General features: G+C 36.9%; 7 protein-coding genes and 1 pseudogene across 10 annotated transcripts; 4 read left to right on the top strand and 4 right to left on the bottom strand.

Moving 5' to 3' along the window:
- Nucleotides 1–888: 888 nt before the first annotated feature.
- LOC104702580 (phospholipase A2-beta) lies at nucleotides 889–2,757 on the bottom strand. The gene is made up of 4 exons (XM_010418463.3): nucleotides 2,544–2,757; nucleotides 2,203–2,239; nucleotides 1,993–2,112; nucleotides 889–1,340 (listed from the first exon to the last, which is right to left on the bottom strand). Exons 1-4 carry the CDS (start codon nucleotides 2,613–2,615, stop codon nucleotides 1,141–1,143), a joined length of 429 nt encoding a protein of 142 aa, XP_010416765.1. The 5' UTR covers nucleotides 2,616–2,757; the 3' UTR covers nucleotides 889–1,140.
- A 287-nt stretch (nucleotides 2,758–3,044) lies between these two features.
- LOC104702589 (uncharacterized) lies at nucleotides 3,045–4,823 on the bottom strand. The gene is made up of 3 exons (XM_010418474.2): nucleotides 4,707–4,823; nucleotides 4,029–4,229; nucleotides 3,045–3,431 (listed from the first exon to the last, which is right to left on the bottom strand). Exons 2-3 carry the CDS (start codon nucleotides 4,208–4,210, stop codon nucleotides 3,245–3,247), a joined length of 369 nt encoding a protein of 122 aa, XP_010416776.1. The 5' UTR covers nucleotides 4,211–4,229; nucleotides 4,707–4,823; the 3' UTR covers nucleotides 3,045–3,244.
- A 100-nt stretch (nucleotides 4,824–4,923) lies between these two features.
- LOC104702600 (putative protein arginine N-methyltransferase 1.2) lies at nucleotides 4,924–7,089 on the top strand. 3 transcript variants are annotated; one of them, XM_010418486.3, is made up of 9 exons: nucleotides 5,001–5,178; nucleotides 5,281–5,291; nucleotides 5,393–5,548; nucleotides 5,654–5,717; nucleotides 5,807–5,949; nucleotides 6,050–6,137; nucleotides 6,240–6,355; nucleotides 6,453–6,603; nucleotides 6,693–7,089. In XM_010418486.3, exons 1-9 carry the CDS (start codon nucleotides 5,019–5,021, stop codon nucleotides 6,896–6,898), a joined length of 1,095 nt encoding a protein of 364 aa, XP_010416788.1. In that variant the 5' UTR covers nucleotides 5,001–5,018; the 3' UTR covers nucleotides 6,899–7,089. The 3 variants fall into 3 exon arrangements, with proteins under 3 accessions (XP_087318194.1, XP_010416788.1, XP_087318190.1); XM_087462068.1 differs by lacking the exon at nucleotides 5,281–5,291 and having other exon boundaries at nucleotides 4,924–5,194; XM_087462064.1 differs by having other exon boundaries at nucleotides 5,001–5,291.
- Nucleotides 7,090–7,505: 416 nt separating this feature from the next.
- On the top strand, nucleotides 7,506–9,884 carry LOC104711142 (uncharacterized; annotated as a pseudogene).
- Nucleotides 9,885–10,818: 934 nt separating this feature from the next.
- Nucleotides 10,819–12,275, bottom strand: LOC104702607 (histone-lysine N-methyltransferase ASHR2). Its single transcript, XM_010418498.3, has one exon. It carries the CDS (start codon nucleotides 12,254–12,256, stop codon nucleotides 11,057–11,059), a length of 1,200 nt encoding a protein of 399 aa, XP_010416800.3. The 5' UTR covers nucleotides 12,257–12,275; the 3' UTR covers nucleotides 10,819–11,056.
- A 232-nt stretch (nucleotides 12,276–12,507) lies between these two features.
- LOC104702616 (uncharacterized) lies at nucleotides 12,508–14,667 on the top strand. The gene is made up of 2 exons (XM_010418510.3): nucleotides 12,508–14,145; nucleotides 14,254–14,667. The coding sequence occupies exons 1-2, from the start codon at nucleotides 13,324–13,326 to the stop codon at nucleotides 14,296–14,298; spliced, it is 867 nt and encodes a 288-aa protein (XP_010416812.1). The 5' UTR covers nucleotides 12,508–13,323; the 3' UTR covers nucleotides 14,299–14,667.
- A 1,896-nt stretch (nucleotides 14,668–16,563) lies between these two features.
- LOC104702625 (protein NDL3) lies at nucleotides 16,564–19,720 on the top strand. The gene is made up of 10 exons (XM_010418521.3): nucleotides 16,564–17,030; nucleotides 17,797–17,896; nucleotides 17,985–18,082; nucleotides 18,189–18,277; nucleotides 18,382–18,442; nucleotides 18,544–18,630; nucleotides 18,742–18,819; nucleotides 18,900–18,956; nucleotides 19,052–19,243; nucleotides 19,319–19,720. The coding sequence occupies exons 1-10, from the start codon at nucleotides 16,980–16,982 to the stop codon at nucleotides 19,538–19,540; spliced, it is 1,035 nt and encodes a 344-aa protein (XP_010416823.1). The 5' UTR covers nucleotides 16,564–16,979; the 3' UTR covers nucleotides 19,541–19,720.
- Nucleotides 19,639–24,632, bottom strand: LOC104702640 (K(+) efflux antiporter 4). Of its 2 annotated transcripts, none has more exons than XM_010418537.3 (20): nucleotides 24,046–24,632; nucleotides 23,687–23,730; nucleotides 23,505–23,569; nucleotides 23,320–23,383; nucleotides 23,154–23,215; nucleotides 22,972–23,047; nucleotides 22,750–22,824; nucleotides 22,537–22,608; nucleotides 22,361–22,444; nucleotides 22,181–22,249; nucleotides 21,873–21,950; nucleotides 21,630–21,718; nucleotides 21,415–21,511; nucleotides 21,282–21,335; nucleotides 21,086–21,181; nucleotides 20,783–20,971; nucleotides 20,616–20,693; nucleotides 20,409–20,453; nucleotides 20,172–20,261; nucleotides 19,639–20,091 (listed from the first exon to the last, which is right to left on the bottom strand). In XM_010418537.3, exons 1-20 carry the CDS (start codon nucleotides 24,323–24,325, stop codon nucleotides 20,008–20,010), a joined length of 1,791 nt encoding a protein of 596 aa, XP_010416839.2. In that variant the 5' UTR covers nucleotides 24,326–24,632; the 3' UTR covers nucleotides 19,639–20,007. The 2 variants fall into 2 exon arrangements, with proteins under 2 accessions (XP_010416839.2, XP_087318180.1); XM_087462054.1 differs by having other exon boundaries at nucleotides 23,505–23,589; nucleotides 24,046–24,504.
- Nucleotides 24,633–25,993: the final 1,361 nt, after the last annotated feature.

The raw sequence follows: 25,993 nt of genomic DNA, 5'->3' as shown, positions 1-25,993 counted from the left end.
TAAATAGTACTTTTTCTGTTTAACAAAGAGTGTCATTTTGACATGTTTCACACAAATTAAGAAAAACTTGAATTATACATGTTTCACACAAATTAAGAAAAACTTATGTTTTATTTAATTATTTAAAATAGTATTTTTAAATGAAAAAAATATATATATAGCATTACTTAGGTGGATACTGATGTGGAGGAATGAGAAGAGAGAAAAGTTAACTTTATATATATATATATAAATTTTATGTTTGGATTCATTTATCTATGTTTTGATTTTTAAGATAATCAATCAAAGTATATACTGTATCTATTAAGAGTGTGAAATGAAGAAGGAGCACTCAATAATATATAATTAGTAATTACAATAGCTAAACTTTTGTACTAAGCTTCTTACCCAAAAACAAAACTTTTGTGCTAAGCTAATGAACAGAGGAAAATAATAAAAATCTTTGCCTAAGTTTGACTACAGCTCTTTCTTTCTCATTCCCGTTCTCTTTATCTATCTAATTTACTTCTTACCCACGCTAGCTATTATAACTCGAGTTTAGGTCCGATTACAATAATGACGACATATGACATGAAAAGCTGTGATAGAAGCTCCATGAATTGGCAGATTTCGCGACTATGTTTTATGATGATGAAATAGCGGCTATGTGTCCGCGAAACTATCTGAATTCGAGGATCTCGTGATTGTGGAGTTTGATAAAGAAGTAGAAGAACGTGCAAAAGGTTGGAACAACGTCTTCGGTGACACAAAATCTTAATGAGGAGGCTTCTACAGTTCTACTTAGCTTCTTTATCGCTTGATAGAGAAGTAGAATTGTAACTAAAGTTTCTTTTGTTGATTGTAGTAATAGCTTGATAGTCATAATTCTAACAAAAGAGTAAAGAGGAGTTTCCGATCAAAACTTGCTTAGTATATAGCATAAGATTCACGGAGTGCCATTGCTTCATACATGCGTCCAAGATTTACATGTTAAATCATTCAATGGTGTTTGACTTACGCTAAAACCTATCAGCGACTTGCAATTCCAATAATTAAGGTTATCATCAATCAGTATAAAAAAATTATGAGGTAAGCTTTTAGTTCCAAGTTCCAACACCAATGTGATGCCTCCAAGACCAGAGTATATGAGAACAGCAAAACTCAAAGCTCTACTTTCATATCATTACCTAACTGACTGAATAAGATCCCAATATCCATTCCTTGATTCACTGTAGGTATTACTACTGAATAAGGGCATTGAGTGGAAAACCCAACCTTTTTGTTTTTGGACTGTTTTATCGCTTTGCTTAGCCTGCTTACGCATCGCTGGAACTTCTTATGGCAGCTTATGTTGGTCATACCTGAAAAATGGGAAACAAATACGAAAAGTCGAAAAGGTTTCAGCGTAAACATGACAATTTAAGACCAAATATTTAGCATTTGACTCCATCAAGACTTATAGCCTAAGAAGAATGACACATGGTAATATGTTTCAAATCTCTAAAGCTATGACCACTTATTTTGCAAATATCTACGTCATATTAAACAAATAAATAAAGGTTTCAGAACAACCGTGACAATTCAAGACCAAAATTTTAGCATTTTGAATCCGTTAAAAAGTATAGCTCAAGAACAATGAATCAAAGCAACAAGGCAAACAAAAGAAGATCCCTAAAGCAGTAGAGTCACTTAAAGATCATCAGAGCCTGATGGTTCTCAGGTACAAGTTCTAATCAAGACAAGTTACATTCATACTGAATCTGTAGTTACAGATGTTAATTTCAGTTTACCTCACTCTTTTAACAGAGGCCTATTGGGCATATCATTCTTCTCCAAGGGTTACAAAACTAAACCCAATTTTGGCCAACGTGAACTTTACCAGATGATAATATCAAAACTACATCTCAATTCCCGGCACATGACCCTAAGAACAGTGACTATTTCTTTTCGTTCAGATGCATGTAAGTAAAACAGAGCGGTAAAGGAATCGAAGTTCTTAATTGATATTAGTACCTTTTGACTCAACACAACTGTCATGGACCATACAACAAGCATCAAGATCATCACAAGGCCCCTCACCAGGACAACCAGAATGTCCAATCCCACAATACTTCCCATATCGAATAGAGAGAGCTGAAAAAAAAAAGATATAAAACATACATATGATGATGAGTAAGCTAAAAAAAAACAAAGGGAAACTTGAGAAGAAAAATGTAATCTTACTGTCACAATTCTGTGCAATGCATCTTCTCGCACACTCCTGTAACAACAATTTGATTCAACAACAAGACAGAAAAAAGAAATCAATTCATTATTTGAAATTATCACAAGAAACAATAAAACACAGACACAAAAAAAAAAAACATTAAAAGTGTTGAGTTTTCTCTCAGAAATCAGCAGAGGCAAGTGAAGTTAGCAAAAGCATTGTCAAAATCAGATTTTTTGGCAGGGGTTTCAAATTAATTTTCAATGTGATAAGCTAATAATCACAAGAATGTGATTCATTTATGTCTAATTATGGAAACTAAAGATTCACAGAGAAAACACAGAGAACCAAATCGAACCTCGCTGCGGACGACACCGACGAGGACGATGAAGAAAGCCGCCGCGAAACGCATCAGAGAAGTGCGAATCATCACCGTCGTCGTCTCGTAGATGTTTTAGGGTAAATCGTTCCTTGTCTTCTTCGCTAAGGTTTCGGATTATGATGGCCACAGTTTCAATTGGGTCTCCTTAAGATCTCATTGGTCTTCGATTTTTTATTTATTTTTTTTGAATATTTTGAGTTAAATTAATATATTATTATCTTGAGCCAAAGTCAAAACAAATGTATTAAATATTTATATTTAGTACAATTTCTTAACTGCAATCCGTAAATATTTGTTTTTAATTTTACCAATTAACAGTCACCTTATCATAAATTCTTCAAAATAACATTTTCTATACAATTTTTCTTTTTTGGTTTGGTAATTCTTTATTTTTTTTACTACATTTTTTTTCAAAAAAGGTTATTCACAACCACTTGATATATAAAAAAGTTAAAATTCTCTGATGCTTCAAATGCATTTTTCTCAATTTCTTTTATTAAGAGCTTTACCAAAATGGTTTTTTTTTTCCTTAGCTCCAAAACTTCTGTTTCAGGAAAAGACTGAAAATATAAATTGGATTCGAGGAAGTATATATAGTTCAGTGAGAGGATCATATGGAGGGGAGTTACATGATGCACCGGGAAAGATATTCCAGCGACATTGCTGTTGTCTCAATTTCAAGGGTAGTAGCCGGTGAAAGTGAATCCTCTGCCGACGATTTCACCCGCGCAAAACCAAGCAAAGCATTCTAAGCCAAACAATGCACCGATTCCTACATCTTCCACCTTCAGATTCGCTCTGTTCTTCATTAAGTTCTTTGCGTAGTCTACTTCTTTCCAAAATGTTTCATAGCGCCCTGGAATGCTGTGTAATTCGTAACAAGAGTGAGTATTAGCTTAGCTATATAATCAAGATTGCAATTTACCAAAAGCCAAATTTCCTACAAAACTGATAGTGAAAACACACAGTCGATCATAGACTGTGTAACCGGGGCAGTAAAAACATGACAGGCACAAAGAGTAACCCAATCATCAGAGATTTGCCAGCTTAATTCCTTCGAGGACAAAAACTACCTAAGTTCTCAAGCATATTTTTTTCAGTTCTACGAATTCTGTAAGGCAATAAGGCTAACTACTCGCGAGTAATGCAAAATTGCAAATCCATTCCCTCAGCATTATCTGAAGATTAATGCTCCAAAAAAATCTCAGCAACCCAAAATCTAGAGCATGACCCTTGGAAATCTAACACCAAAATCCTCAAGCATATCTTTTTCAGTTCTATCAAAGTCTACAAGGCAAAAAGGCTGACTACTGCAAATCCATTTCCGCAACATTATCTGAAGATTAATGTTTCATAAAAGATAGTCTGAGGAAAAAGATCTCAGCAACACTGACTGTAGAGGCTAGAGCATGGCACTTGGGAATATGTCCAGAGAAAAAGAGAGAAAGAAAAGGTAATGACCTAGCAAGACGAGTGTAGAGCAATTGCTTAGACAATTCGTTGCACTTCTCAATAGAAGCAGGCTCTTGAATGAATTGCTTGTTCTGCTCCAACAATTGCTTGTAGTAGGAACTCCCATGCCTGGTCACAAACTTTGTAGCCTGACATGCCTTTGACTGAAGTTGTACCAATTTTGATGCCATGTTTCACAATCACAGAGTCCTTCAAAATTACACAACTCCAGTTTAGAGTCAGAAATCAAACTCAAGCAAGAGAGATTAGCTCATCAATATGTACAATTCCAAAGTTTCGAAAGCAATCATATTCAAATTCATGATTCATTACGGGAATTGAAAAAAAATGTATTCTCAGAACCAAGTCATCCCAAAAGCACAAGACTTTTCATAAAATTCACACATATCAAAGCTAAATCACTAAAACCCTAGTCCCCAATTCCAGAGAAACAGATCGACCGAGTTCAAATAATAGACAAACTAAGCAATTCAAAACCCACAAAGCATTATCGTAGTGAAGAGATTCCAAATTAGATCTGAGACTCAAATCACATATAAAAACAGACTTTAAACCCTTATAAAGCCAAAATCCAAAAGAAAGAAGAAGACTTGTAGATATAAACATGAATCCTAAAAGCGAAATCAAAAGAAGACTGAATCGGTGATCGTGAGCAAGTTGCCGTACCTTCCGCCGTGCTCGCCACTCACACCACCAGCGTCACAATCCTAACTTTCTCTTCTTCTTCTTTTTGCTCCAATTTCTAAAATTAATTTCAGCTTATATTAGAATAACCGAACCGAATCGGTATATACCAGACCGGTTTGTCTTGTCGATTAAAGAAATTGAACCGGCGGCTGAAACAGAACCGTACAATAGATTCGTATCCTAAAACCCTAAATCTTTGCGTATTCTTCGAATCTGTTAGTTTCCACTTCCAAAAACACACTCTCTCTCTCTCTCTCTCTCTCTCTCTCTCTCTCTCTCTCTGCCGCAAAGATGACTAGTACGAAAAACAACGGCTCTGAACAAACTCAGGAGACGAAGTTCCACTTCGAAGATGCTGATGTGTCAATGTCCGATGGAGGTGACAACGATGCAGATGTTACTGATGACGTTACCAGCGCCGATTACTACTTCGACTCTTACTCCCATTTTGGTAATAATCCTTCAAAGTTCATGTTTTTTTTTATTTGCTTCCTTGATGTTCTCTTCTCCGCAAAGTGCTTACTCTGTTTTCCAAATTCATTGATTTTTTCAGGTATTCATGAAGTAAGTCTCCTGCTTCTTTTTATTTGTATCCTCTGTTCTGAAGAAACTAGGCAATGTGTATAACAATTGGTTTGGTGTGGTGATGTTATTGTTATTGTTAGGAAATGTTAAAGGATGTAGTGAGGACAAAGAGTTATCAAGATGTTATTTACAAGAACAAGTTTCTTATCAAGGACAAAATCGTTCTTGATGTTGGAGCTGGAACTGGAATCTTGTCTTTGTTCTGTGCTAAAGCAGGAGCAGCTCATGTTTACGCTGTATGTCTTTTTTTTTTTTTATCTCCCCCTTTTAATCACAAAATTTACTCTTGAGTGATTTGGATTGGATATACATTGTGATTTGACAAGTGATTTGTTAAACAGGTTGAATGTTCTCAAATGGCTGACACTGCAAAGGAGATTGTTAAGTCGAATGGACTTTCAGATGGTATGTATGTTGTGTTTAGACTTTAGAGTGTTAATCAAATGGATTGTACAATCTGATGGATGAAACAAGTGTTTGGGTTGTTTTGGCAGTTATAACTGTTTTGAAAGGGAAGATTGAGGAAATCGAACTTCCCGTTCCTAAAGTGGATGTGATTATCTCTGAGTGGATGGGTTACTTTTTGTTGTATGAAAATATGCTCGACACCGTCTTGTATGCTCGCAATAAATGGCTTGTAAGTGACATTTTTATCGCTTTGTTTTAAGTTATGAAGACCATGGCTTCATCATAGTTTTTGAGCATTTTTGTGTGCTTTTTGGTTCTTGTTTGGTTAGGTTGATGGTGGAATTGTTCTACCAGATAAAGCTTCTCTGTATCTTACAGCCATTGAGGATGCTCATTATAAAGAAGACAAAGTAGACTGTGAGTAAATATGAAAGATCTTGTCTTACTTTTTGCAAACTTTTATCTTCGAAACCTTATTTTTTTGCAAATCGGCTTTGCCTCTAATCGTTTCCTGTACAGTCTGGGAAGACGTGTATGGGTTTGACATGTCATGCATCAAGAGAAGAGCAATTACGGAACCACTTGTTGACACGGTGGATGGAAAGCAAATCGTGACTGATAGCAAGCTGCTGAAGGTAAGTGCGATTGTGCTAGAGTAGTTAGTTATATCTCCTTACTTACTTGTAGCTGATGCAAGTTCCACTTGTTTTTTTGGTTTACTATTTACTAAAGACCATGGATATCTCTAAGATGGCTTCTGGAGATGCTTCCTTCACAGCTCCATTTAAGCTCGTCGCACAACGCAATGACCATATCCATGCCCTTGTAGCCTACTTTGATGTAGCATTCACCGTGTGCCACAAGAAGATGGGTTTCTCAACAGGTTCACACTTTTTCCTACCAAGTTTTCTGATTATTCGACTTCTTTGTCGATGTTTGGAACTTATAGTACAATCACAACATGCAATGCAGGACCAAAATCTCGGGCGACACACTGGAAACAAACAGTGCTCTACCTGGAAGATGTGTTAACCATATGCGAGGGTGAAACAATCACAGGAAGCATGACAATTGCACAAAACAAAAAGAATCCCAGAGACGTTGACATAAAGCTCAATTATTCTTTGAATGGCCAACATTGCAAGATCTCAAGGACCCACTCCTACAAAATGCGCTAAAAGCTCTCGGATGAAAAGGAAATCCCCATCATCTTTAAGCTGAGATGGACATTTCTCATTTTGTAATTCTATTATTTCCTTTATTTTATGACTGTTTCAGAACAAAATGTATCAGAAACTTCTTCCCTTGAATTCTACCAACATTGAACAAGACAACAATCTATTAAAGCTAGTGTGGTTTCAGGTTTCTAGATTCATTTCCTGTTAAACGTTTGAGTAGAGTTGCCTCAAGCTACTTCTTCCGCTATATGTGTAAGTCTCGTCTCAGTCATCCCTTAACATAAAAAGTGGTTTAAGTTACAAAACTCTTAATCGCAGAAAAAAACAAACTAGACCTATTCTGCTTTTATGATACAACTTATAATAGGATTTGGCCGCTCACCAACAAGATAACGGACACATTGAGAATATTAAAAGTGAATGAAAACCTGTAAAGTACACCATCGTCATAGTTTAGTTGTCTCGAATGTCTCATATGTCTCCAAATGACGTGGATCTCAATGGGAAAAAACCAATTCACGTGGTGTGGGTTAATTAACATTATCTAAACAACCGTCACTGTGAAACAGAGCAGCTCGGGCTTGATTTTTGGATTTTGTAAACCACCATGGAGAAAGTAGAGGTACCAATTCACAAACATCCTTTGTTACCTTTTACACGCTTTTTCGAGAGGCCTTGTGTAGGGTGTAAGTATCTTGGATACATTCACAAAGGCTACCGTTGCAATGAACTGGGGTGTCACAAAACTTTGTTTCATAAAGAGTGTGGTGAGTCTTTACCACAAATCAACCACCCTTCTCATCCCGACCATCCTCTCAAGCTGCTACTAAATGGTCGGTCGTCCGCTTGTAGCCGGTGTGGAGTTTCCTTCCAAAATGGTTATTCCCGTTCAATCTGTGACTTCAAGTTGGATCTATCTTGTGCCGGCGGATCAGGAGGGTTTATGTAAGGCCTGGGAGCACAGGTGCGGTGAGCGTGGATCGAACACGCGACCTTCAGATCCACGCTCACCGCACCAAATGGTAAGAAACAAACTCCGATACTTTTATTGAATAGAAGAAGGTTATACAAGAGCGGACCACTAGCACATCACTAGCTCACGCTTAATCTCACGCAGGAGAACTCAAATACAACTTTCAACATAATCCTCTTAAACAATGAGAACCCTTATTTATACTATTCTAGAGTTTGTTACAGATATTTAATAAAGCTAAAATATCTTTTCTTCTTTCTTCAATTTGAATTTTGAATCTCCTCACATGCTTTGACTCCCGCACGTGTGCTCCCACGCCTTACATAAACCCTCCTGAGCTTATCACAATGCAACTTCATGATTCATCGAGAGTGTATCGATTTGCCACGCGTTATAAACATCAACCGCCACGATCATCACATCTCTTACACACATCGCCGTGGACATGGAAACTGGAAATGTGGAGTTTGCCGTATGACAGTGGATGGGTTCTACGGGCTTATTTTTGCTCGAAATGTTCTGACTATGTTGTTCATTCAAGATGCGCAACAAGAGACGATGTATGGGACATGATCGAACTGGAAGGGACACCCGAAGAGCCTGAGGAAACTGCGCCATTTGTGGTGATTGATGAAAACACCATAAAACATTTTAGCCACGACCATAACTTACAAATGATCGACAACCATGGGAGGAATATTCTAGAGGAAATCAAACTATGCCAAGCATGTGTCTTTCAGATTGGTACAGAACCTTTCTATACTTGCAAGCAGTGTGTCTTTGTTCTCCACGAAAAATGTGCTAACATTCCTCGGAAGAAGAAGCATATGTGCCACAACCAACCATTCACACTTGACACGAATTCTATATGCAAAGAGTTTACATGTCATCTGTGTCTTCAAAGGTTCAACGGTTTCAGGTACAAGTCACTGAATAATTTGACTGTTGATGTACGATGCGGTTCAAGTTCAGAACCATTATGGCACGAAAGCCATCCTCATCCTTTATACTATTCTAAGGATAAGTACCCCAAGTATTGTAGTGAATGTGGGAGGACAGGACGGTTTTGTTGTGATGAGTGTGACTTTAGTTTGGATTTCAAGTGTGCTCTTCTACCGAGAAAGGTAATAAGGCATAGGTACGACGATCACCCTCTAGTCCTCTCCTATGGTGAAAGTAGTGTAGATGGCAAATATTGGTGTGAAGCTTGTGAGACAGAAGTGGATCCGAAGAAATGGTTTTATACATGCAGTGATTGTGGGGTCATATTGCATATTTCATGTGTTGGAGGAGGAGACTTCACATATATAAGGCCAAGTTCAGTAATACCATATGAAGCAGAATATGTTTCCAGCAGAACCATTCACACTTGACACGAATTCTATATGCAAAGAGTTTACATGTCATCTGTGTCTTCAAAGGTTCAACGGTTTCAGGTACAAGTCACTGAATAATTTGACTGTTGATGTACGATGCGGTTCAAGTTCAGAACCATTATGGCACGAAAGCCATCCTCATCCTTTATACTATTCTAAGGATAAGTACCCCAAGTATTGTAGTGAATGTGGGAGGACAGGACGGTTTTGTTGTGATGAGTGTGACTTTAGTTTGGATTTCAAGTGTGCTCTTCTACCGAGAAAGGTAATAAGGCATAGGTACGACGATCACCCTCTAGTCCTCTCCTATGGTGAAAGTAGTGTAGATGGCAAATATTGGTGTGAAGCTTGTGAGACAGAAGTGGATCCGAAGAAATGGTTTTATACATGCAGTGATTGTGGGGTCATATTGCATATTTCATGTGTTGGAGGAGGAGACTTCACATATATAAGGCCAAGTTCAGTAATACCATATGAAGCAGAATATGTTTCCAGCACGTCTATTTGTAGACCAGTTTGCACTGTGTGTAACACTCGATGCAAGCTCTCTACTATTCTCAAGGTTTCCAAGGCCAACGTTGTAGTATACGTTTGTTCTTTCAAACGTTTTGGCTCTGTTCGCTTCAAAGATTTCTAAGGAATTTTTTTAATGAATAAACACTTTGTATAATTTTCTTTTAAAGAATGTTGTGAGTATGTCGTTGAATTCAAAGGACTTCTCATTAGAAGGTCGGATGGCTAGCAAAGAAAATGCAGCATGTGTTATTTCATCTATCTTTTACAAAGTGGTGAAACACCTCGCCAACGTGTAGCCGCCAAGGACTTAAAACAGTTTTAGCTTCTCCTTGTCAATTAGAAAGTTAGTACGAAGAATATAAATCCATATAACATAATTTAATACATACCTAATGTTCTAAGAGAGAAACCACCACACCGTTCAACTCCTTGTCACGTAAGAATGTTAAAAAAAAAGAAAAAATCGATCTATTACGTACGTATCCAACTTTCACCCCTTAAGCCTTAAAGGTAATTCTGCAGTCAATTTAATAAGGCGCAGGTACGATGATCAGCCTCTCTTCTTGTCTTTCGGTGACATGGATGTGGATGGTGAATTTTGGTGTGACGCATGCGAAACAAAAGTGAATCCAAAGGAATGGTTCTATACAGGACATGCAATGATTGTGGAACCACATTACATATTTGATATTTCATGCGTTGTGGGAGACTTCTCATATATGATGCCAACATGCTCAAATCCAGAAGTGATATCCAACACATCTATTTGTAGACCACTTTGCTTGTGTGACTCTCGATGCAAGCTCCCTATCATTCTTAAGTTTATTATATGTGTTCTTGACTTCTTTCAAATGTCGTCACAACTTAGGTTTAATTTAATTAATAAAAACTTTGGGTTTGATTGGTAGAGCTAGCATATTGCTTTTCAAGAGTCAGTCACATGGCTTCCAATTGTTAGATAGTCCAATGCTTTTGTATTTTTGTTCTAATGAATGTTCTCAGAAGTGAAAATGTTGTGATTTTTCTTTCAGTGAGGCAAAAGCTGCTGCTCCAAATACACAACAAAACTGATGCTTCAATATAATTCCACAGACCCATTACAACTCACTCAAAAGACTAGGACACGGAGAAGAAGAAAAAGAAAAACTAAATTGGAATCGTTTTAAGCATGACTAGTCCGATTTCTGAAAGTAAAGTAGAGGAACCCCAACATAAACAAACATTGGCTCGTGGCCAAGACAAATATCTTGTTGTTTGGGTCTGTCTACATCAACCACAGAACCAGCTTCATTCTCATTGATTTCCACCAACTTCATCCTCCTTAAGGCTTCCACAAACATTACATTCAAGAACCTTCGAAGCCTCATGAGTCTTCGGCGGAAACGGAGCCAGAGTGCCAAAACAATTCTCCTTCTCACACATATATCTCACAAAAAAGTAAGCGTGAGGGAAACTGGATTCATCATCCACACCATTTCCAAAAACTTCTCCTTCATTCTCACCTTCTGAATCCTCCATCTCTTCCTCTTCATTTTCATCATCCATCCCTTCCATAACCTCATTCTCATCTTCCTCACCTTCCGACCAACTAGACTCCACTTTGCACCGATCACAGTCACACTTAAAACCGTAATCCTCAAGCAATCTCTTTTGCCTGCTCGTGTAGTTCATGTTCACAGGGAAGTAGCTCAAACAGACTTCTCTACCTTCAGGAACATCATGAATCATCCTAATGATGATATCAGTATTACCATCAGAAGCAGAGTCAACATAATCAAATCTACAAGCATTAGGAAGACAATCATGATTGAAAAACGAAGTCTTTGGATAAATCCCATAAGCTCGCACCGATCTCTTCTCGTTCGAAACAGAGAACGGTTCCATCAAACCAAAGGCGTTTACTTTATCCTTTGACAGTAAAGCCGCCGTGAGCTCCGGCGAGACTGAGACAGGGAGAGGTGGACACACGGCGGATAAAAGAGAATGGAGAAAGCCAGCAGCTGCAGAATCAGAACTAGAATCTCCATCGCTGCTGCCATTACCTTGGAGCGAAAGCAAAATCTGGAAGTCAGAAGGAGAAGCCGCGGCGAGATTGTAAGCAGAGAGGAGGAAACGAGCTTGGACTTGGCGATCAGAAGGTTGATCGGAAAATGCAGCGGAGGATGATTGGTGAAGCCGGCGAAGAGATTCACAGAGCCAAGGAGTGTGAGAGGCGAAGCAATTAGGGCTACAAAAGGAGACGAGAGAGCAAGATTGACATTTCTGCTGCGCCGAAGAAGCTAGCAACCGGAAACAATGGTCGCAGTACGGAGAAACAGAGGAGGAGAGAAATGGGAAAGCAGAGTAGAGAAGGAGAGGAGACTCTCTGAGAATAACTTGTCCAGCACGAAGAGACTGTGCTGCCACCAAACTTCTTCCTCTTCCTCCGATCTCTGCAACCCTTAGCAGCGTCTCCGGTTTAGCTCCGCCGTCATTCATCTTACCAGCCGTCATCGATTAGGGTTTTACAAAATTAAACGATTTATATGGAAGTAATATGTAGAAATAATAAAACGGCACCGTTTCATCACGTTTGAATTTTAAATTCCTTAGGTTAAATGTTTGGGCCTTAGACAAGCATGCAAAGTTTGGGCTACACGAGCTTTCTATCAGCCCATTAAAATTTTGTTTGGCTTTACTTGCCCTTTGTTTTGCCGCAGGGTTTCTTCTTCTACAAGGAGTCTCTGTCTCTCTATCTATTACCTGCGTCCTGCGATGTGGCAGAATATAGGTATTATCTATACGAGAGTCTCTACTGTAATTAGCGTATCTGTAAACTGGTAAATGTATAAACCAGCTGTGAATAGAGTCGGTTTAGATTGGTTTAGTTATTGTATATAAACCTCAATTGTAAATTATTTTGGGAATTAACGAGAATGAGATTATTAACTAATATGGTATCAGAGCTTTCTGATCTCATTCTCTAACAAACTCTTCCGCGTTGCTTTTCATCGGAATCTCATCGGTGTTTCACCGGAATCTCTTCCGATCTCATCGTTTCTTTCCTTTGATCTACTCTTTTCTCGTTCTCCTGTGCCTTCTCAGCTTCCAATCTCTCAAATCGGAGCTGTTGTAGGGTTTCAATGGGAAAACGGAATTGTAAATCGAAGTATCGTACTCTTGCTCCCGATTCACCAGAATCCGGCACCGCAGTGTCACCTAGAGCTCACGGAGAGACGTCGATACATCCGTCGACTCGCCTAGCTTCAGGATTGGTGAATCGTGTTGCTGATTCTTCCGATCGTGCACCGACACATCGATCTCTCTCCACTCCATCTCATGCTGCTTTTGAGGTATCAGATTCACCGGATAATATTCATTCACCTTATCATTTGCATAGTTCAGATCATCCTGGCCTGGTTTTAGTATCTGAGCCCTTAGATGGTAACAACTACAATGTTTGGTATGTTGCTATGGTTACGAGTCTTGAGGCTAAGAACAAGCTAGGTTTCCTGGATGGATCGATTGCTAAACCTGATGAATATGATCCGTATTTCAAGATCTGATGTCGATGTAACTCCATGGTGAAGTCGTGGTTGTTGAATAGCGTTTCTAAGAAGATCTATGCTAGTATCCTTTACATCAAGCACTCATCTGATATCTGGAAGGACCTTCACACTCGCTTTCATAAATCAAACCTGCCTCGCCTCTACAAGCTGCGACACCAGCTTCATTCTCTGCATCAAGGGAGTCTTGATCTCTCTTCCTATCACACTCAAACTCAAACGTTGTGGGAGGAACTCTCCAATATTCAAGTCACTCCACATACTGTTGAGGATCTTCTCGCTGAAAAGGAGACAAAAAGAGTGATTGATTTTCTGATGGGGCTTAATGAGAATTATGAGAACATTCGGAGACGGATCTTGATGAAGAAAACCTTACCTTCTCTCTCAGAGATCTATAACATGTTTGATCAAGATGACAGCCAGAAGACTGCACATATTCTAGTTGTTACTAACACTAGTTCTGCTGCCTTTCAAGTCTCTCAGTCTTCATCTCCGAATGTCTCTAAAAGCTCACCTGGAGCTGGTACTGGTGGATTTCCTCGGAAAGACAGGCCATATTGCACCTTTTGTGGTAGAGTTGGACATGTGGTTGATAAATGCTTTAAGAAACATGGTTATCCTAATCAGCGTCCTGAGAAGAATTCTCTTGTAGCCAATGTTGCTCTTGAAGATAATGCTTCCCATGATGTGGTTCCAGCTAGTGACTTCACTCCAGCTCAAATCCAACAGATGATGTCCTTCCTTGCTAGCAAGCTTCAACCTCCGAGCACCACTCCATCTCCCGAAGTACACTCTGTCTCCGCATCTTCCAACCTTCCTTTACTGGTCCAATACCCGGTAACATTCATCCCTCTATCCTTTGTTCTTTTGCCGGGATTGGTAAACCATATGTCTGTTCCCTTGATACTAGCTTTCCTGCTTTAAATGCTTGGGTTATTGACTCAGGATCCACTAATCATATTTGGTGAGGAGGAAACACCAACTTACTGATAAGATGCAGGGACTGAATTGTAAAAGAGATAGTCACACGTGTGAGGAGAGCTGAATCTATTTGGGATCATGTGCAACAAAGTTCACACGTGAGAGATGAGGAAAGTTGCCTAGGAGGCTAAGAAGAACCTAGAAGATGATTAAGCTATATAAATAAAGAGGGGAAGCATCACAAGGGGATATGATGAATGTTGTGAGGGGTTAGCCGACATGAGGCTGCTTGGGAAGAGAGGAACCCGAGGGATGTGAGTGAGGGTTGCCGATCTTATCTTTCACTTTGTTCTTCATTTATATCTTGTAATCTGAGAGTTATTGAACCTTTTGAGTTTGCATTTACATGTTAATGGAGGTTTAATGGAGTTTCCCTAAGGTTAAGCTTTTATTCATGGAGTTTACTAATAATAACAGTGATGATTGCTTTTTGGTTTCTCCAATGATTTAAAAACCGGTCTGGCCGGACTTAAAATGGAATGTGTGCTTCGTCGGGTCATGGTCATGGTCATGGTTCATCCTCGTTGGACTGACTTTCTTGTGACTTTTTAAAAAAAAAGAAGTTTTTGAGAAACAAGCAAACATGCATGATAATTTGTAAAACAAGTTTCACTGTTACTTAAATTCAAATTTCAACTCATAAGTATAAATTTACCTTAAGTATTTGTAAAAAAAAATCCATCTTGAATAAAAAATAATATTTTAACAAAAGAAAAAGAATAGATAACAATAATCAAAAATAAAATATTTAAGAGCTTAGCCGCCGACATATATAAACTCAAATTCCCAATTGTTACTAAAGGAACTTTACATACGTTATGTCAATCGTGAACGATTTTATGTTCAACTGAATTGTAAGAAAGAAAGAATGCGACTGATTGGATCTTATAAAAGAAGTAGAAGACACCCTATTTTTTTTGTATGATGTTAGAAATTTCTTTACATAATAGATCAATAGTGGTAAAAATTAATATAAAATTATAAAGTTATTAATCTAACATCGCTTGAAAATTTATTAGTATATCACAATTTAAGTTTTTTTTCCAAAATATCACAAAAAAAAAAATTATTCCAAAAAATATCACAAACACAAGAAAAATGATTTTTCTAGATTTTATGTTGATTCGCAATAAAACTGAATCAACATATTTAAGATATATTTGTTATGTTGTTATCTCATAAGTACTAATTTTAACTCATTTCATAATCAATTTTAAATAAGTGAAAGTTATAAAATAAAAACATATATAAAGATATATAGACATTAGCATCAAAGTAGTGAAGATTCATTCCTATAAATTATAATATATTTCGTATTATCTTATGTTTTAACATATGCATTACAAAAATACATGTGTTCAAATTATAAAATCAAACATAAAAAATATAAATAATATTCTTGAATTAATTTTTTTAAAAGGATACATATTAATATTTGAAATTTTTTTAATCTAAAATAAATTTCATCGTTAGACATTCAGTTTAGTAATCACATTTAACTATCTATTTCATCGTAAAACCATAATTCACTTCTTCATGTATTAGAGTTAAAATTTTAATTAAAAAAACTAATATGAGCATCATATGAGATAATATGTATATTGGTTAGTATTTTAAATTTAACGATAAACAATCAGTAAAAAAATCAGTTAACATCCACAAAAAAATTGGAAATCCAAATTCTAACGTCCACACATTGTCTCTTTGATGTTTATGATTTTCTACCGTATTCAAGGTTTTGATTTGATATGGGATACCACTTAGTATATATCTTTATATAATAAGACATATGCTTAATTTCCTTGTAGTGATAGGTAAATTATTCCTCTTTGTTTTGATAAATGGTAAATATTTTTAAAACTTTTTTTGTTTCTAGAAAATGTGGCCAATATCACGTAGAATAGTAAAAATTAATCTTACAACAAATATTTTGTTTCTAGAAAACGTGGCCAATATCACGTAGAATAGTAAAAATCAATCTTACAACAAATATTCGGTCTCACATAGAATAGTTAAAATTAAATAATTGACATATTAGGTACGTTGATAATATTCGGTCTAATATTCACATATGTTTATTTAATTTTGTTAATTTTTGACACATGTCAATATTTGAATGATACAATTGTTATATGTCACAATGTTGTTAATTAGTAATTTTGTCATCAACGTTTATATAGTAAGATGTTTAGGATGAACTAAGGGAACATAAAATATTAAACGAAAAAAAAAAGAAAATAAAGTGAATAAATAAATAAACTGAGAAAATGATTAGGGGATAATAGAAAACGGCGCGTTTTGAAGATCGGTGCAAATCCAAAAAAAAAAACCAAAGAAAAAAGAAGTAAAGAGTCATCGGCGTCGGTGGGAAGTGATTTTGATTAACCAACCGCTGGGCCATTAAAAGGGCAAACGCGGCTTTGCTTATAAAAGACACAGACACAGACATCGAGACAGAGAGAGAGATATAGTGGTCCATTCCATTGAAGAAGAAGCCAAAGTGAAAGCCTAAAAGAGCCGTTGAAGCGTACAATCTAAAGCAATAATAATAAGCCACAAGAGAAAGCTCAAGACTTTGATTGTTGTGTTGTTATCTTCCAATTTCAATTTCAAGATATATATATATATAGAGAGAGAGAGAGAAAGAGCAAGAGCAAGAAAAAGCGCAGTCTTGAGGGGTTTCACAGTCTATGATGGTGGGTTTAAACGACGACATTGAAGAGATCTACAATGGTGGCAAGGTTTGCTCACTCTTTGACCTACCAAATTTACTTCCTTTCTCCCATTACTGTACCTGTGTGTTACTCTAAAGTTTGATACCTTTTTGCGGTAATTAGAACTGTCACATTAGATTTCTCTCTTCTGGGTTTTTAGCATCTAATTTCAGTGGGCAATTGAATTGAAATTAGCCATTGTTCCTTGATTTCTTGAATCTTTTAGTAACTCTAACTTCAGTTTCTTGATTGGAATCAAATTTGTCATAATATCGTGTTCTTGATTTTAGTTTTGTACAAGTTGGGAGATTACTTCATTGATACTTAAAAAAGTTGTTTCACTTTGTCTAATGGATGATGACCCTTTAAATTTTCATCTGAAATCTGCAAGTTGGGTGTTTCTTTTAATTTGATTCTTTCATAAGAGATTCCGTTGAAAAATGGTATCCTTTTTTTGCTCCATGATTGATATATAATGTCTGACTTTTTTAAGCCATAAGTTATCTCTTCTACTGATTTTTCTGAGTCTTGCACATGGGAGAATCTCTTCAGGACCTTAAATTTTTTTTTGTTGTCTGGAACAAAGTTGGAATGTTCCTTTTCTTAGCTGTATGTGATTCAGAGAGCAACAAAATAAATAAAATATATATATTCTGGTTTGTAAATGTTGAGCTGAAACTGGATGAAGGCTAATGGTGTGCACTTTAAAATCGAGCCTGTGGCATTGTTTATTTTTTCTGTAATCTTGGATATAGACTGACTCATTTCTTGCTCATTTTCTTATCTTTTGCAGGAGCATCATATCAAAACTTGCCATGGTTCGGTTTCAGTTGTAGTTTACGGCGATCAAGAAAAACCAGCATTGATCACTTATCCAGATGTAGCACTAAACTGTAAGAGTTGGGAATATGCAGTTAGTTCATGATTTGTTTTCACTTGATAATCTGATTTTTGATTCTTGTCTGTATTTATGTCTGCTAGATTTGTCGTGTTTCCAAGGATTGTTTCTCTGCCCTGAAGCAGTCTCCTTACTGCTCCATAATTTCTGCATTTACCATATTAGTCCCCCAGGACATGAGGTTTGCAAAATTGATTGTCTTGAAACAATTCATTAGTTTCTTTGTAACTACTTTGCTGTTTGCTCACGTTGTGTTGGGTTCATCGTATCCACAAGAGCTTTTGCAGTTTGGGGCTGCTCCAGTTTGTTCCAATGATCCGTCGCCTTCTGTTGAAGACCTCGCAGACCAGATTCTTGAAGTACTGAACTTCTTTAGGTAAAACTTGAATCATGTTTCGGCTAACTCTCACTCTAACTTTGGGCTATCGTAACAAGAATAGTTCCGCTATTATCCTCTGAATATCTATATGTCTCTTGCAGCCTAGAGGCAGTAATGTGCATGGGGATCACTGCTGGTGCCTACATCCTTTCCTTGTTTGCTGTATGTACTCATTGAGACCTTTTGAGGGTTTATGTGTAGCTATATTCTCAGAACTTCATACAATATCTCATTACTTATCAGTGATTGTTTTTTGGTTGCAGATTAAACATAAAGACCGAGTTTTGGGTTTGATTCTTATATCACCTCTATGCAAAGCGCCCTCATGGTCTGAATGGTTTTATTACAAGGTTTATTTTTCTTCACTTCGCATCATAGTTTATATGACTGTACAAAAGGGGAGTATCACACACTTTTTTCGCATCCAGACTAATAAGCATATGTTAAAAATTATTATGCAGGTAGTGTCAAACTTGTTGTATTACTATGGCATGTCTGGGCTGTTAAAAGATATTTTCCTCCAACGGTACTTCAGTAAGGTAATCTTTCTGGTGATTCTTTGGTGGAAACCGGCATAGACTCAATAGTTATCGATTAATCTTGTTTTTAATCGCAACAGGAAGCTCGTGGTAGCTCTGAAGTTCCAGAGCGGGATGTGGTGCATGAATGCAGAAGAGTGAGTGCTAAACCTAGTAGTAGTTTCCAGATGATTTTACAGCTTTTCATCACCTTGGTAATAACGTTGTTGTATAATATGATATATTTATACAGCTGCTAGGTGAAAGACACAGTAGTAGTCTTATGCGGTTTCTGGAAGCAGTTAACAGGAGACATGACCTAACTGATGGATTGAGAAGTTTGAAATGCCGTACACTCATATTTGTTGGCGACCAATCTCCCTTCCACTCTGAAACTCTACACATGGTGACTGCATTGGACAGAAAATACAGTGCCTTGGTTGAGGTATGCGGTTTAACGTAAAAACAGTTGTGGTAGCTCTTAGCTTCTTGAAATATGTATTTTTGTCTGAAATTGCAGGTGCAAGCTTGTGGATCAATGGTGACAGAAGAGCAACCACATGCGATGTTGATACCAATGGAGTTCTTTTTCATGGGGTTTGGATTGTATCGGCCTGGTCGGGTTAGCGATAGCCCCCGTAGTCCACTCAGTCCGTCATGTATTTCACCAGAGCTTCTTTCTCCAGAGAGTCTTGGTATAAAGCTAAAGCCAATAAAAACTCGGGTTCCCACGAAATGTTAAAAGAAACACACATTGATTCATTGTATTTTTCCTCTCATATTTTGGTGTATCGATTCAAATATTCTTTTATTAAATCTGTGTTTGTACTTTGTAATAGATTAGCTCAAAAACTCTTTATGTATAAGAGATAGTTTTAACTTTGTATGACTACAATACGTTGAAGATGTTTCTTATTTTGTTTTTCAGAACGCTTAAGAATAAAGAAAACAAACTAAAAAATAACCTCTTCCTACCTTCTTTACTCGAGAAAAAAGAATCCCAAAACATTAAACAAAAAAAAATGGAAGTGAAGTTACAAGTCTCTGTAATTATCTTCGTGTAGAGATTTTTATACAGGGTTCCTCTTGGGGTTTCTTCTGATATCTCAATGCATCTATACATTCGGAAGCTCCCATTCATTGCCTTTGCCTAGCTTGAGACCAACTGTGGCTTGGTGTTTGCGTGTTATGCTTAACATCATCAAAACTTCAAGAGTCGTGAAGAGAACCTTGGATCATCAGAGATATACGCTTTGCACTCTCTGAGTGATACAACTCTCCTTTGAAACCAATCTGGACAGATGAAGATAAATGTTCAAAATCTACGTTTTGAGCCAAATCCATAGATAAACAGATAGATGACTTGGAGTTACCTCGGTTGAGCTGTCGGGAGAGAACCACCGTAAGAGCACTCCTAAATGTACAACGGCTGGTATCAACTTGAATAGCAATGGTGTTGTTACCTGTTACATAATTTACTTTGAATAGTAACTACCCAATACTGATTCAAGTATGAAAAATCTACTGCTATTCATTGATAAATCAACTTCCGTGTCAATATTTGTTTTGAAATTGAACTGGACTAATGCGCAAAAGAAATAGACATGTACCAGGCTCAAGGCTGTTGTTCCAAGAAGCAGGAGGTACAATTTGCTCTGCAAATAAACACAAAGCTCTTCATTATTATCACTCCACAGTCCACCCAAAGCAAGTTATGAGGAAGCTTTTATATTGTTGTTATACGCGGTCTGGAAGTTATATACTATCAGATAATTAATTAAGCATCAAAATAACCAAAGAATCATTTTATTGCTTACCTCAATTAGGTGAAGATTAGATGCTCGACTTAGCAGAACAAAAGCAAATTCCCCAATCTGTGCAAGGGACATTCCAACCTATAGAAAAGAAAAGTATGAGGTCTCTTTCCACAAGAAAGTTTTGAATAATGTGAAAGCGGGAAAAAAAAGCAGGGTTCACTTCTTACAAGTACTGCAGTTTTATTATTATATCCAAAGACTTTAACAACTATCGCAACTACCACGGTCTTTATCACTATCACAAGTAACACAGCTGCTAACAGAATGTCAACATGGTTCCACAAGAAGTGTATATGTATCAGCATGCCGATACTAGCAAGGAATAGCGCTGCAAAAAAATTGCGGATGGGTTCCACCTGTAAGGAGATAGAAGCGATCAGAACAGGCCTATTGGTAAAATCTTTGTACAAGGGGCCATAGAAAAAGGGCAGAGACCCTCTCGTTCGAAAAAGTCAATCTCGAATTCCTACCTGCTCAAGAGTATGCTGAGCGAGATCAGTTGTAGAGATCATCACTCCTGCCGCAAAGGAACCCAACTCAAGACTTAAACCTAGTTTGTCACTACACTGAAGAAGCCAAAACAATACTGGATTTAAGAACTGACAAGTTGAGAGTCACCCATGTGCAAGCAGCCAATAGAAAGAAGAACTAAGGGATCAGACTAACCCAAGCGACAAGCAAGCAAAATGCTACAGCGGCCAACTGATAGAGCTCGTTAGTCTGTCAAAGATTGAAGAACGCTTAAGATGGTAAACATTTCAAAGACGAAAACAGAAGCAAGAAAAAAAATTGTGTATACCTGAGAAGAGAGGCTTGTCATAAGTTTTAGAAACCAAGGTACCCAGGTACGGGACAATATAAACAAAGCACCCAAAAAAGCAATCAAAATAGCCAACCTGGAAAGAAATCACCACCCAGTCACAAACTTGGTTTTATTAAACCTAACAAGTGAACAATGGAAGCAGGGTATTGTTGATATTTTCATAGAAATTCCTGGAAGAGAAAAATACGTACGATTTAGCCATAGACAACACTCCTTGAAGGACACCAGATGTGCCACCAAGAACTGGCAGGAGAGCAAACAGCAAGCCCACAGCACAATCCTGGTTTTTCTCGAAACAGTAAATTAAAGTTCCAATGAGAGTATTGTTGCATACAACATACTACTTGAGGTAATGCAGTGTTTAGAATAAGAGGGGGAAAAACATGTAATAATAATATTGGAGATGCTATTGTATTGAGAGTGATCTGGAATACCTGAAGAATAAGTGTTCCAACGGTTATCTGGCCATGTAAAGCACTTATGCTATTTCTTTCCATTAAAAATTTCAAAACCTGGTACAAATATCATGGTGAGGTAATGAGAACATAAGAAGAACAATCAAGCCTTAGGAGCAATTTAGGGAAACATAACCCGCACAGTAAAGAAAAGGTAAAACACAGTAGAGAGTGAGCACAAGGGAAATATTCTAGCAGAGTAGAACAAGGTCAAAATATTTATTTACATGCAAGGCGTTCACTACCACAAAAGTATGCAAAAGTACACAAAGGAAATTAGAATATACCACTGCTGTTGATGACATCGAAAGAAATGCGCCTACGAATATTCCTTCTGTTAGTTTTCCGCCACATAACTGCAATATAGAAACAGCTAAGTCAACCGAAGGTGCTCTATATTCATGATTCATACCACACAAATCCTAATGACTCATTCTTAACTTGATTCCTACACATTTGGAACATACCGAGGCTGTTATTCCACTCAAGCACATGAACAAAAATATCTGAAGAAGACCTCCTGGAATAGCTACAGCACGAACCACCCGAAGCTGTAACCAAAAAGTACAATAACTGTCTCAAAAGTTTCAATCGATTCGAACAAAGAGACCTGACAAATATAAGTGGGTGGAAACATGCAAACCTTCGCTGCAGAAAATTCTAATCCTAAAGCAAAAAGGAGAAAGATAACACCAAACTGAGCTACTGTTTCAACCTGTACTACACAAAAATATATAAATCAAGTCTTTGTCAACCATTTATATAACCAGGCAATCTGGTACTCATGGAAACTTTCAAATGTACAATGAAGACAACAAAAGAGGAATTTTGAAGTACTAAAGCTGTTGTAAGCTACCTGCACCATTTCACTAACAAAGCTCAACCCACCCGGTCCAATGACTGATCCTGCCAATAGATACCCAGTAATGACCTGCCATAGAAGTAGTGTAGAAATTAATTGACGTTTGATCAGTCAAAAGCTAACAAAATCGTTTCCACAATGTTGGAAAGCTGAATAATCAGTTCTAACAAAATAATACTGAAAGTTACAAGCTTTGCAAAGGCAGTGTGTACTAACCGGTTGACCAGCACAAGCAAATGCAATTCCACCACAAGTGGCAGAAACAATGACGACGACCAAATCTGATATCAGCCTACAGATGTACCGTGTTAAGAGACGTCCCAACAAAAAAAACAGTAAGTTAGATACTTACAAATTATTATTGAATGAAGGACTTTTCTTAGGAATGCTAAACTGACCTTAAATCAAGCTGCAGTACAGGGTACTTGGATTTTGGATTGGACATTATAAAAACGTTGTCCTGGATTAAAATTACAGAAAAGTTATTTAACGCGAATACTTCTACACATGGCTGAATAATATATATACATTCTTCATACAATGTATAGACTATCTAAAGCTTACCTTCCTATCTATCAGTCTTGGAGTATCTTCTACGCCATTCTCGTTATCCAAATTAAAGAACGATCTAGAATAAAATCACTGTTATGTTATAGTTTTCTTTAGCCAGTGAAACAAAAGAAGACTACAGCGACTACTTGCAAGAATCAACTCCAAACAGGGTAAAAGTAAGCATAAGGAAGACTCACTTCTCCTCCTTGGTCTTGGTTTCATTTTTCTTTGGCTTAACTCGAGCAACGGTCTCTAGAACAGCCTAATGAGCATAACAAATGGCTTAATCAAAAGAAAAGACAGAACTGAGTAATGTGCTGATAGCAATAGGCCACAATGAAACTGGCGAAAATAAAGATTCGAAACTGCAGCTACCAACCTGCTGATCAGCAACACTATTATTGAAGCTTCCTGGATCAGGAACTGCAAAAAAACAAAAGCATTCCAGAAAAAACTGAAATGAGTTTATAATCAAATGCTAAAAGGCCATTAGCCCTGAGAGAAAAATCTATAACCTAGAAAGACAGAAACTTTCCAATAGATGTGAGAGCAAATTGAGAAAGAGAGAGAGACACTAGACCACTTATAGCTAAACCAATGATAAATCCCTAGTAGGGGAAGGATCAAAACACAAGCTGATCTCTGAAAACAATAACCCTAGCTCTACACCAAGCGTGAGAAATTGAGAAAATGCAGAACAAGGAAAGATCTAGCAGAGAGAGGGAGAGAGAACGAAACCTTCGTTCTGGTCATTCTCAGGAAACTCTTTCTCAAGTGCTCGATCGATCATATCAGCGAAACTATCCTCCTTAGGTTTGGCACTCGTCGCATTGGGCTCAACGAAGGTACCATTGATCTCATCACGCGTAACAACAGAGCCAGTCTCGGTATCGTCGGAGTCGGCGGAAAAAGCAAGAGAGAAGAAACTACAGATCAGAAGAAGCGTAAGAAGAAGAAGAAGCCTCATCATTTTTTTCACAAAGAATTTGCCAGTGTTGTTGTTGTTACACCGCCGCATCTCAGTGCTTGTGGCGCGGCGGAGCGTTAGAGAGAGAGAGAGAAAGAGATATATCTATATATATAGAGAGAGAGAGAGAGAGAGAGATCTTCGTGCGTGCTTCTTCTAAAAACTTCTCTCTCTCTTTCCGGTGGTTGGAGAACGAGAAAGCTGAAAGATTGAGAGAGAGAGAGAGAGAGACTGAAATTAATTTTTTTTTTTGGTTTTAATTTAGTGATTTAATTAAAACATTTTTATTAATTAATTATTTTATTAATAAGGCTCTGTTTGCTTAAGGGGCAAATGTTAATTAGTCTTCATCGACTCTGCTTCTGGAAACAAAAAGTGTGTAATTTTATTTGGTTTAGTGGTCGTAACCGAATCTTTTATGACACGCGCCTCCGTTTGCGCGTGGTTCTACGAATGATAAACAAAAATCATATATACAGCAAAGTGAAATTAAAAAGGGTAATTTTGCTGAATTTGCACATTAAATACTTATAGTATTATTTTTTTAATCAGGGTTGATTGTATATGTTTGGTCTCTTTTGGCTTCTTTAGTTTGGAGTATTTTCACCAAAATTCCCTTTCTTTTATGCTTCTTAAATCAGCCAATTTTTTGGTTGAACCCAACTTGGTTTATGTGTTTCGATTGATCTATATGTTAAAAAAAAACAAAAAAAAAGACATTACCATTACCAAAAAAAACAAAAAAAGAGATTAAAAACCTCTATTTTGATACGATTTAGAGATTTTAATTTATATAAATTCATTTAAATGCTCATTTTTGATAACGATGTTCATTTTAGGACTTGGAAAATTCTGCAACAATTTTTGGAAAATAAAAGTAATTTATGAATGTGTGGAGAAAAAAATATATACTGCTTCTTTTTATAGTAACTAATGAGTGTTGTTATCATCTTTTTTGTTATGAAAATTTTACTATGTGTCAAAGAATGTTGTTTTGTAATAATGCAACTGGATTAAAATTTCATCTTCATTAATTCATTTTATTAAGCAAAAAGACTTACGTTGTTAATTCTTACTTGGAATAATTTAAAATAAGCAAAAAGAATGTACATCGTAGTAAAATCAATAATTTAAAATATTATTATAACAATAATTATAAAATAACAAAAAGTGTTAGAATTTGTAGCTTAGCAGTTTGTACTTTGTGCTAATATCGTCAATGTATAATCATCACATGAATATAATGTAGCGAAAAAGGGAAAAAAAAAACATTAGATCGAAACTATATATAATCAAAGTTTGGATATAGCATGCTTTCATATAAGTTTTTGTGAGAATTTTGCTGGGAAAAGGGTAAATTCCTACCCAAACAACAGAACCGTGTGTTTTTCAACCTAAACTCTTACTTAATTCAAATTTACTACCTAGACTTCTAATTGTTACTCATATTCCTACATTGACTCAAACAGCGTTAGTCAACCGTTAAATGTTTTGATTAATTTGACACGTAAACGATGATCACAACTCCTTTGATTCACGCCTTGTTTCTTCTACACTTATCCCTCACAGTTATCTTCAATCCTTGTTCACCATTTTCGCCAAGCACACAATGAAATAAAGAGAAAGAGAGACACGAGTAGACAGAAATCAAACTTACTAAAGAACCCTAATTGAAGATCTTTCCCCCAATTCAAAACACGTCGTTTTAACCTTTCATTC

This window comes from Camelina sativa, chromosome 1 (assembly GCF_030686135.1).
Source record: "Camelina sativa cultivar CO46 ecotype springtype chromosome 1, ASM3068613v1".
NCBI lineage: Eukaryota > Viridiplantae > Streptophyta > Magnoliopsida > Brassicales > Brassicaceae > Camelina > Camelina sativa.
Note: the sequence above shows the minus strand (reverse complement) of the source record. Positions and strands in the feature narration are given on the sequence as shown.

Coding starts and splice junctions, on each gene's coding strand:
- LOC104702580 (XM_010418463.3), bottom strand. CDS start 2,615: ATGATTCGCACTTCTCTGATGCGTTTCGCGGCGGCTTTCTTCATCGTC. Junction 2,240..2,543: donor TCGGTGTCGTCCGCAGCGAG/GTTCGATTTGGT, acceptor TTGTTGTTACAG/GAGTGTGCGAGAAGATGCAT. Junction 2,113..2,202: donor CATTGCACAGAATTGTGACA/GTAAGATTACAT, acceptor TTTTTTTTTCAG/CTCTCTCTATTCGATATGGG.
- LOC104702600 (XM_087462064.1), top strand. CDS start 5,019: ATGACTAGTACGAAAAACAACGGCTCTGAACAAACTCAGGAGACGAAG. Junction 5,718..5,806: donor GTCGAATGGACTTTCAGATG/GTATGTATGTTG, acceptor TTGTTTTGGCAG/TTATAACTGTTTTGAAAGGG. Junction 6,356..6,452: donor CTGATAGCAAGCTGCTGAAG/GTAAGTGCGATT, acceptor TATTTACTAAAG/ACCATGGATATCTCTAAGAT.
- LOC104702607 (XM_010418498.3), bottom strand. CDS start 12,256: ATGACGGCTGGTAAGATGAATGACGGCGGAGCTAAACCGGAGACGCTG.
- LOC104702589 (XM_010418474.2), bottom strand. CDS start 4,210: ATGGCATCAAAATTGGTACAACTTCAGTCAAAGGCATGTCAGGCTACA. Junction 3,432..4,028: donor CTCTACACTCGTCTTGCTAG/GTCATTACCTTT, acceptor CGAATTACACAG/CATTCCAGGGCGCTATGAAA.
- LOC104702640 (XM_010418537.3), bottom strand. CDS start 24,325: ATGCGGCGGTGTAACAACAACAACACTGGCAAATTCTTTGTGAAAAAA. Junction 22,250..22,360: donor TGAGTGGAATAACAGCCTCG/GTATGTTCCAAA, acceptor TCTATATTGCAG/TTATGTGGCGGAAAACTAAC. Junction 21,512..21,629: donor GTGTTGTCTATGGCTAAATC/GTACGTATTTTT, acceptor ATTTCTTTCCAG/GTTGGCTATTTTGATTGCTT.
- LOC104702625 (XM_010418521.3), top strand. CDS start 16,980: ATGATGGTGGGTTTAAACGACGACATTGAAGAGATCTACAATGGTGGC. Junction 17,897..17,984: donor TCCAGATGTAGCACTAAACT/GTAAGAGTTGGG, acceptor TATGTCTGCTAG/ATTTGTCGTGTTTCCAAGGA. Junction 18,957..19,051: donor TGGTGCATGAATGCAGAAGA/GTGAGTGCTAAA, acceptor ATATTTATACAG/CTGCTAGGTGAAAGACACAG.
- LOC104702616 (XM_010418510.3), top strand. CDS start 13,324: ATGGTGAAGTCGTGGTTGTTGAATAGCGTTTCTAAGAAGATCTATGCT. Junction 14,146..14,253: donor CTTTACTGGTCCAATACCCG/GTAACATTCATC, acceptor TTATTGACTCAG/GATCCACTAATCATATTTGG.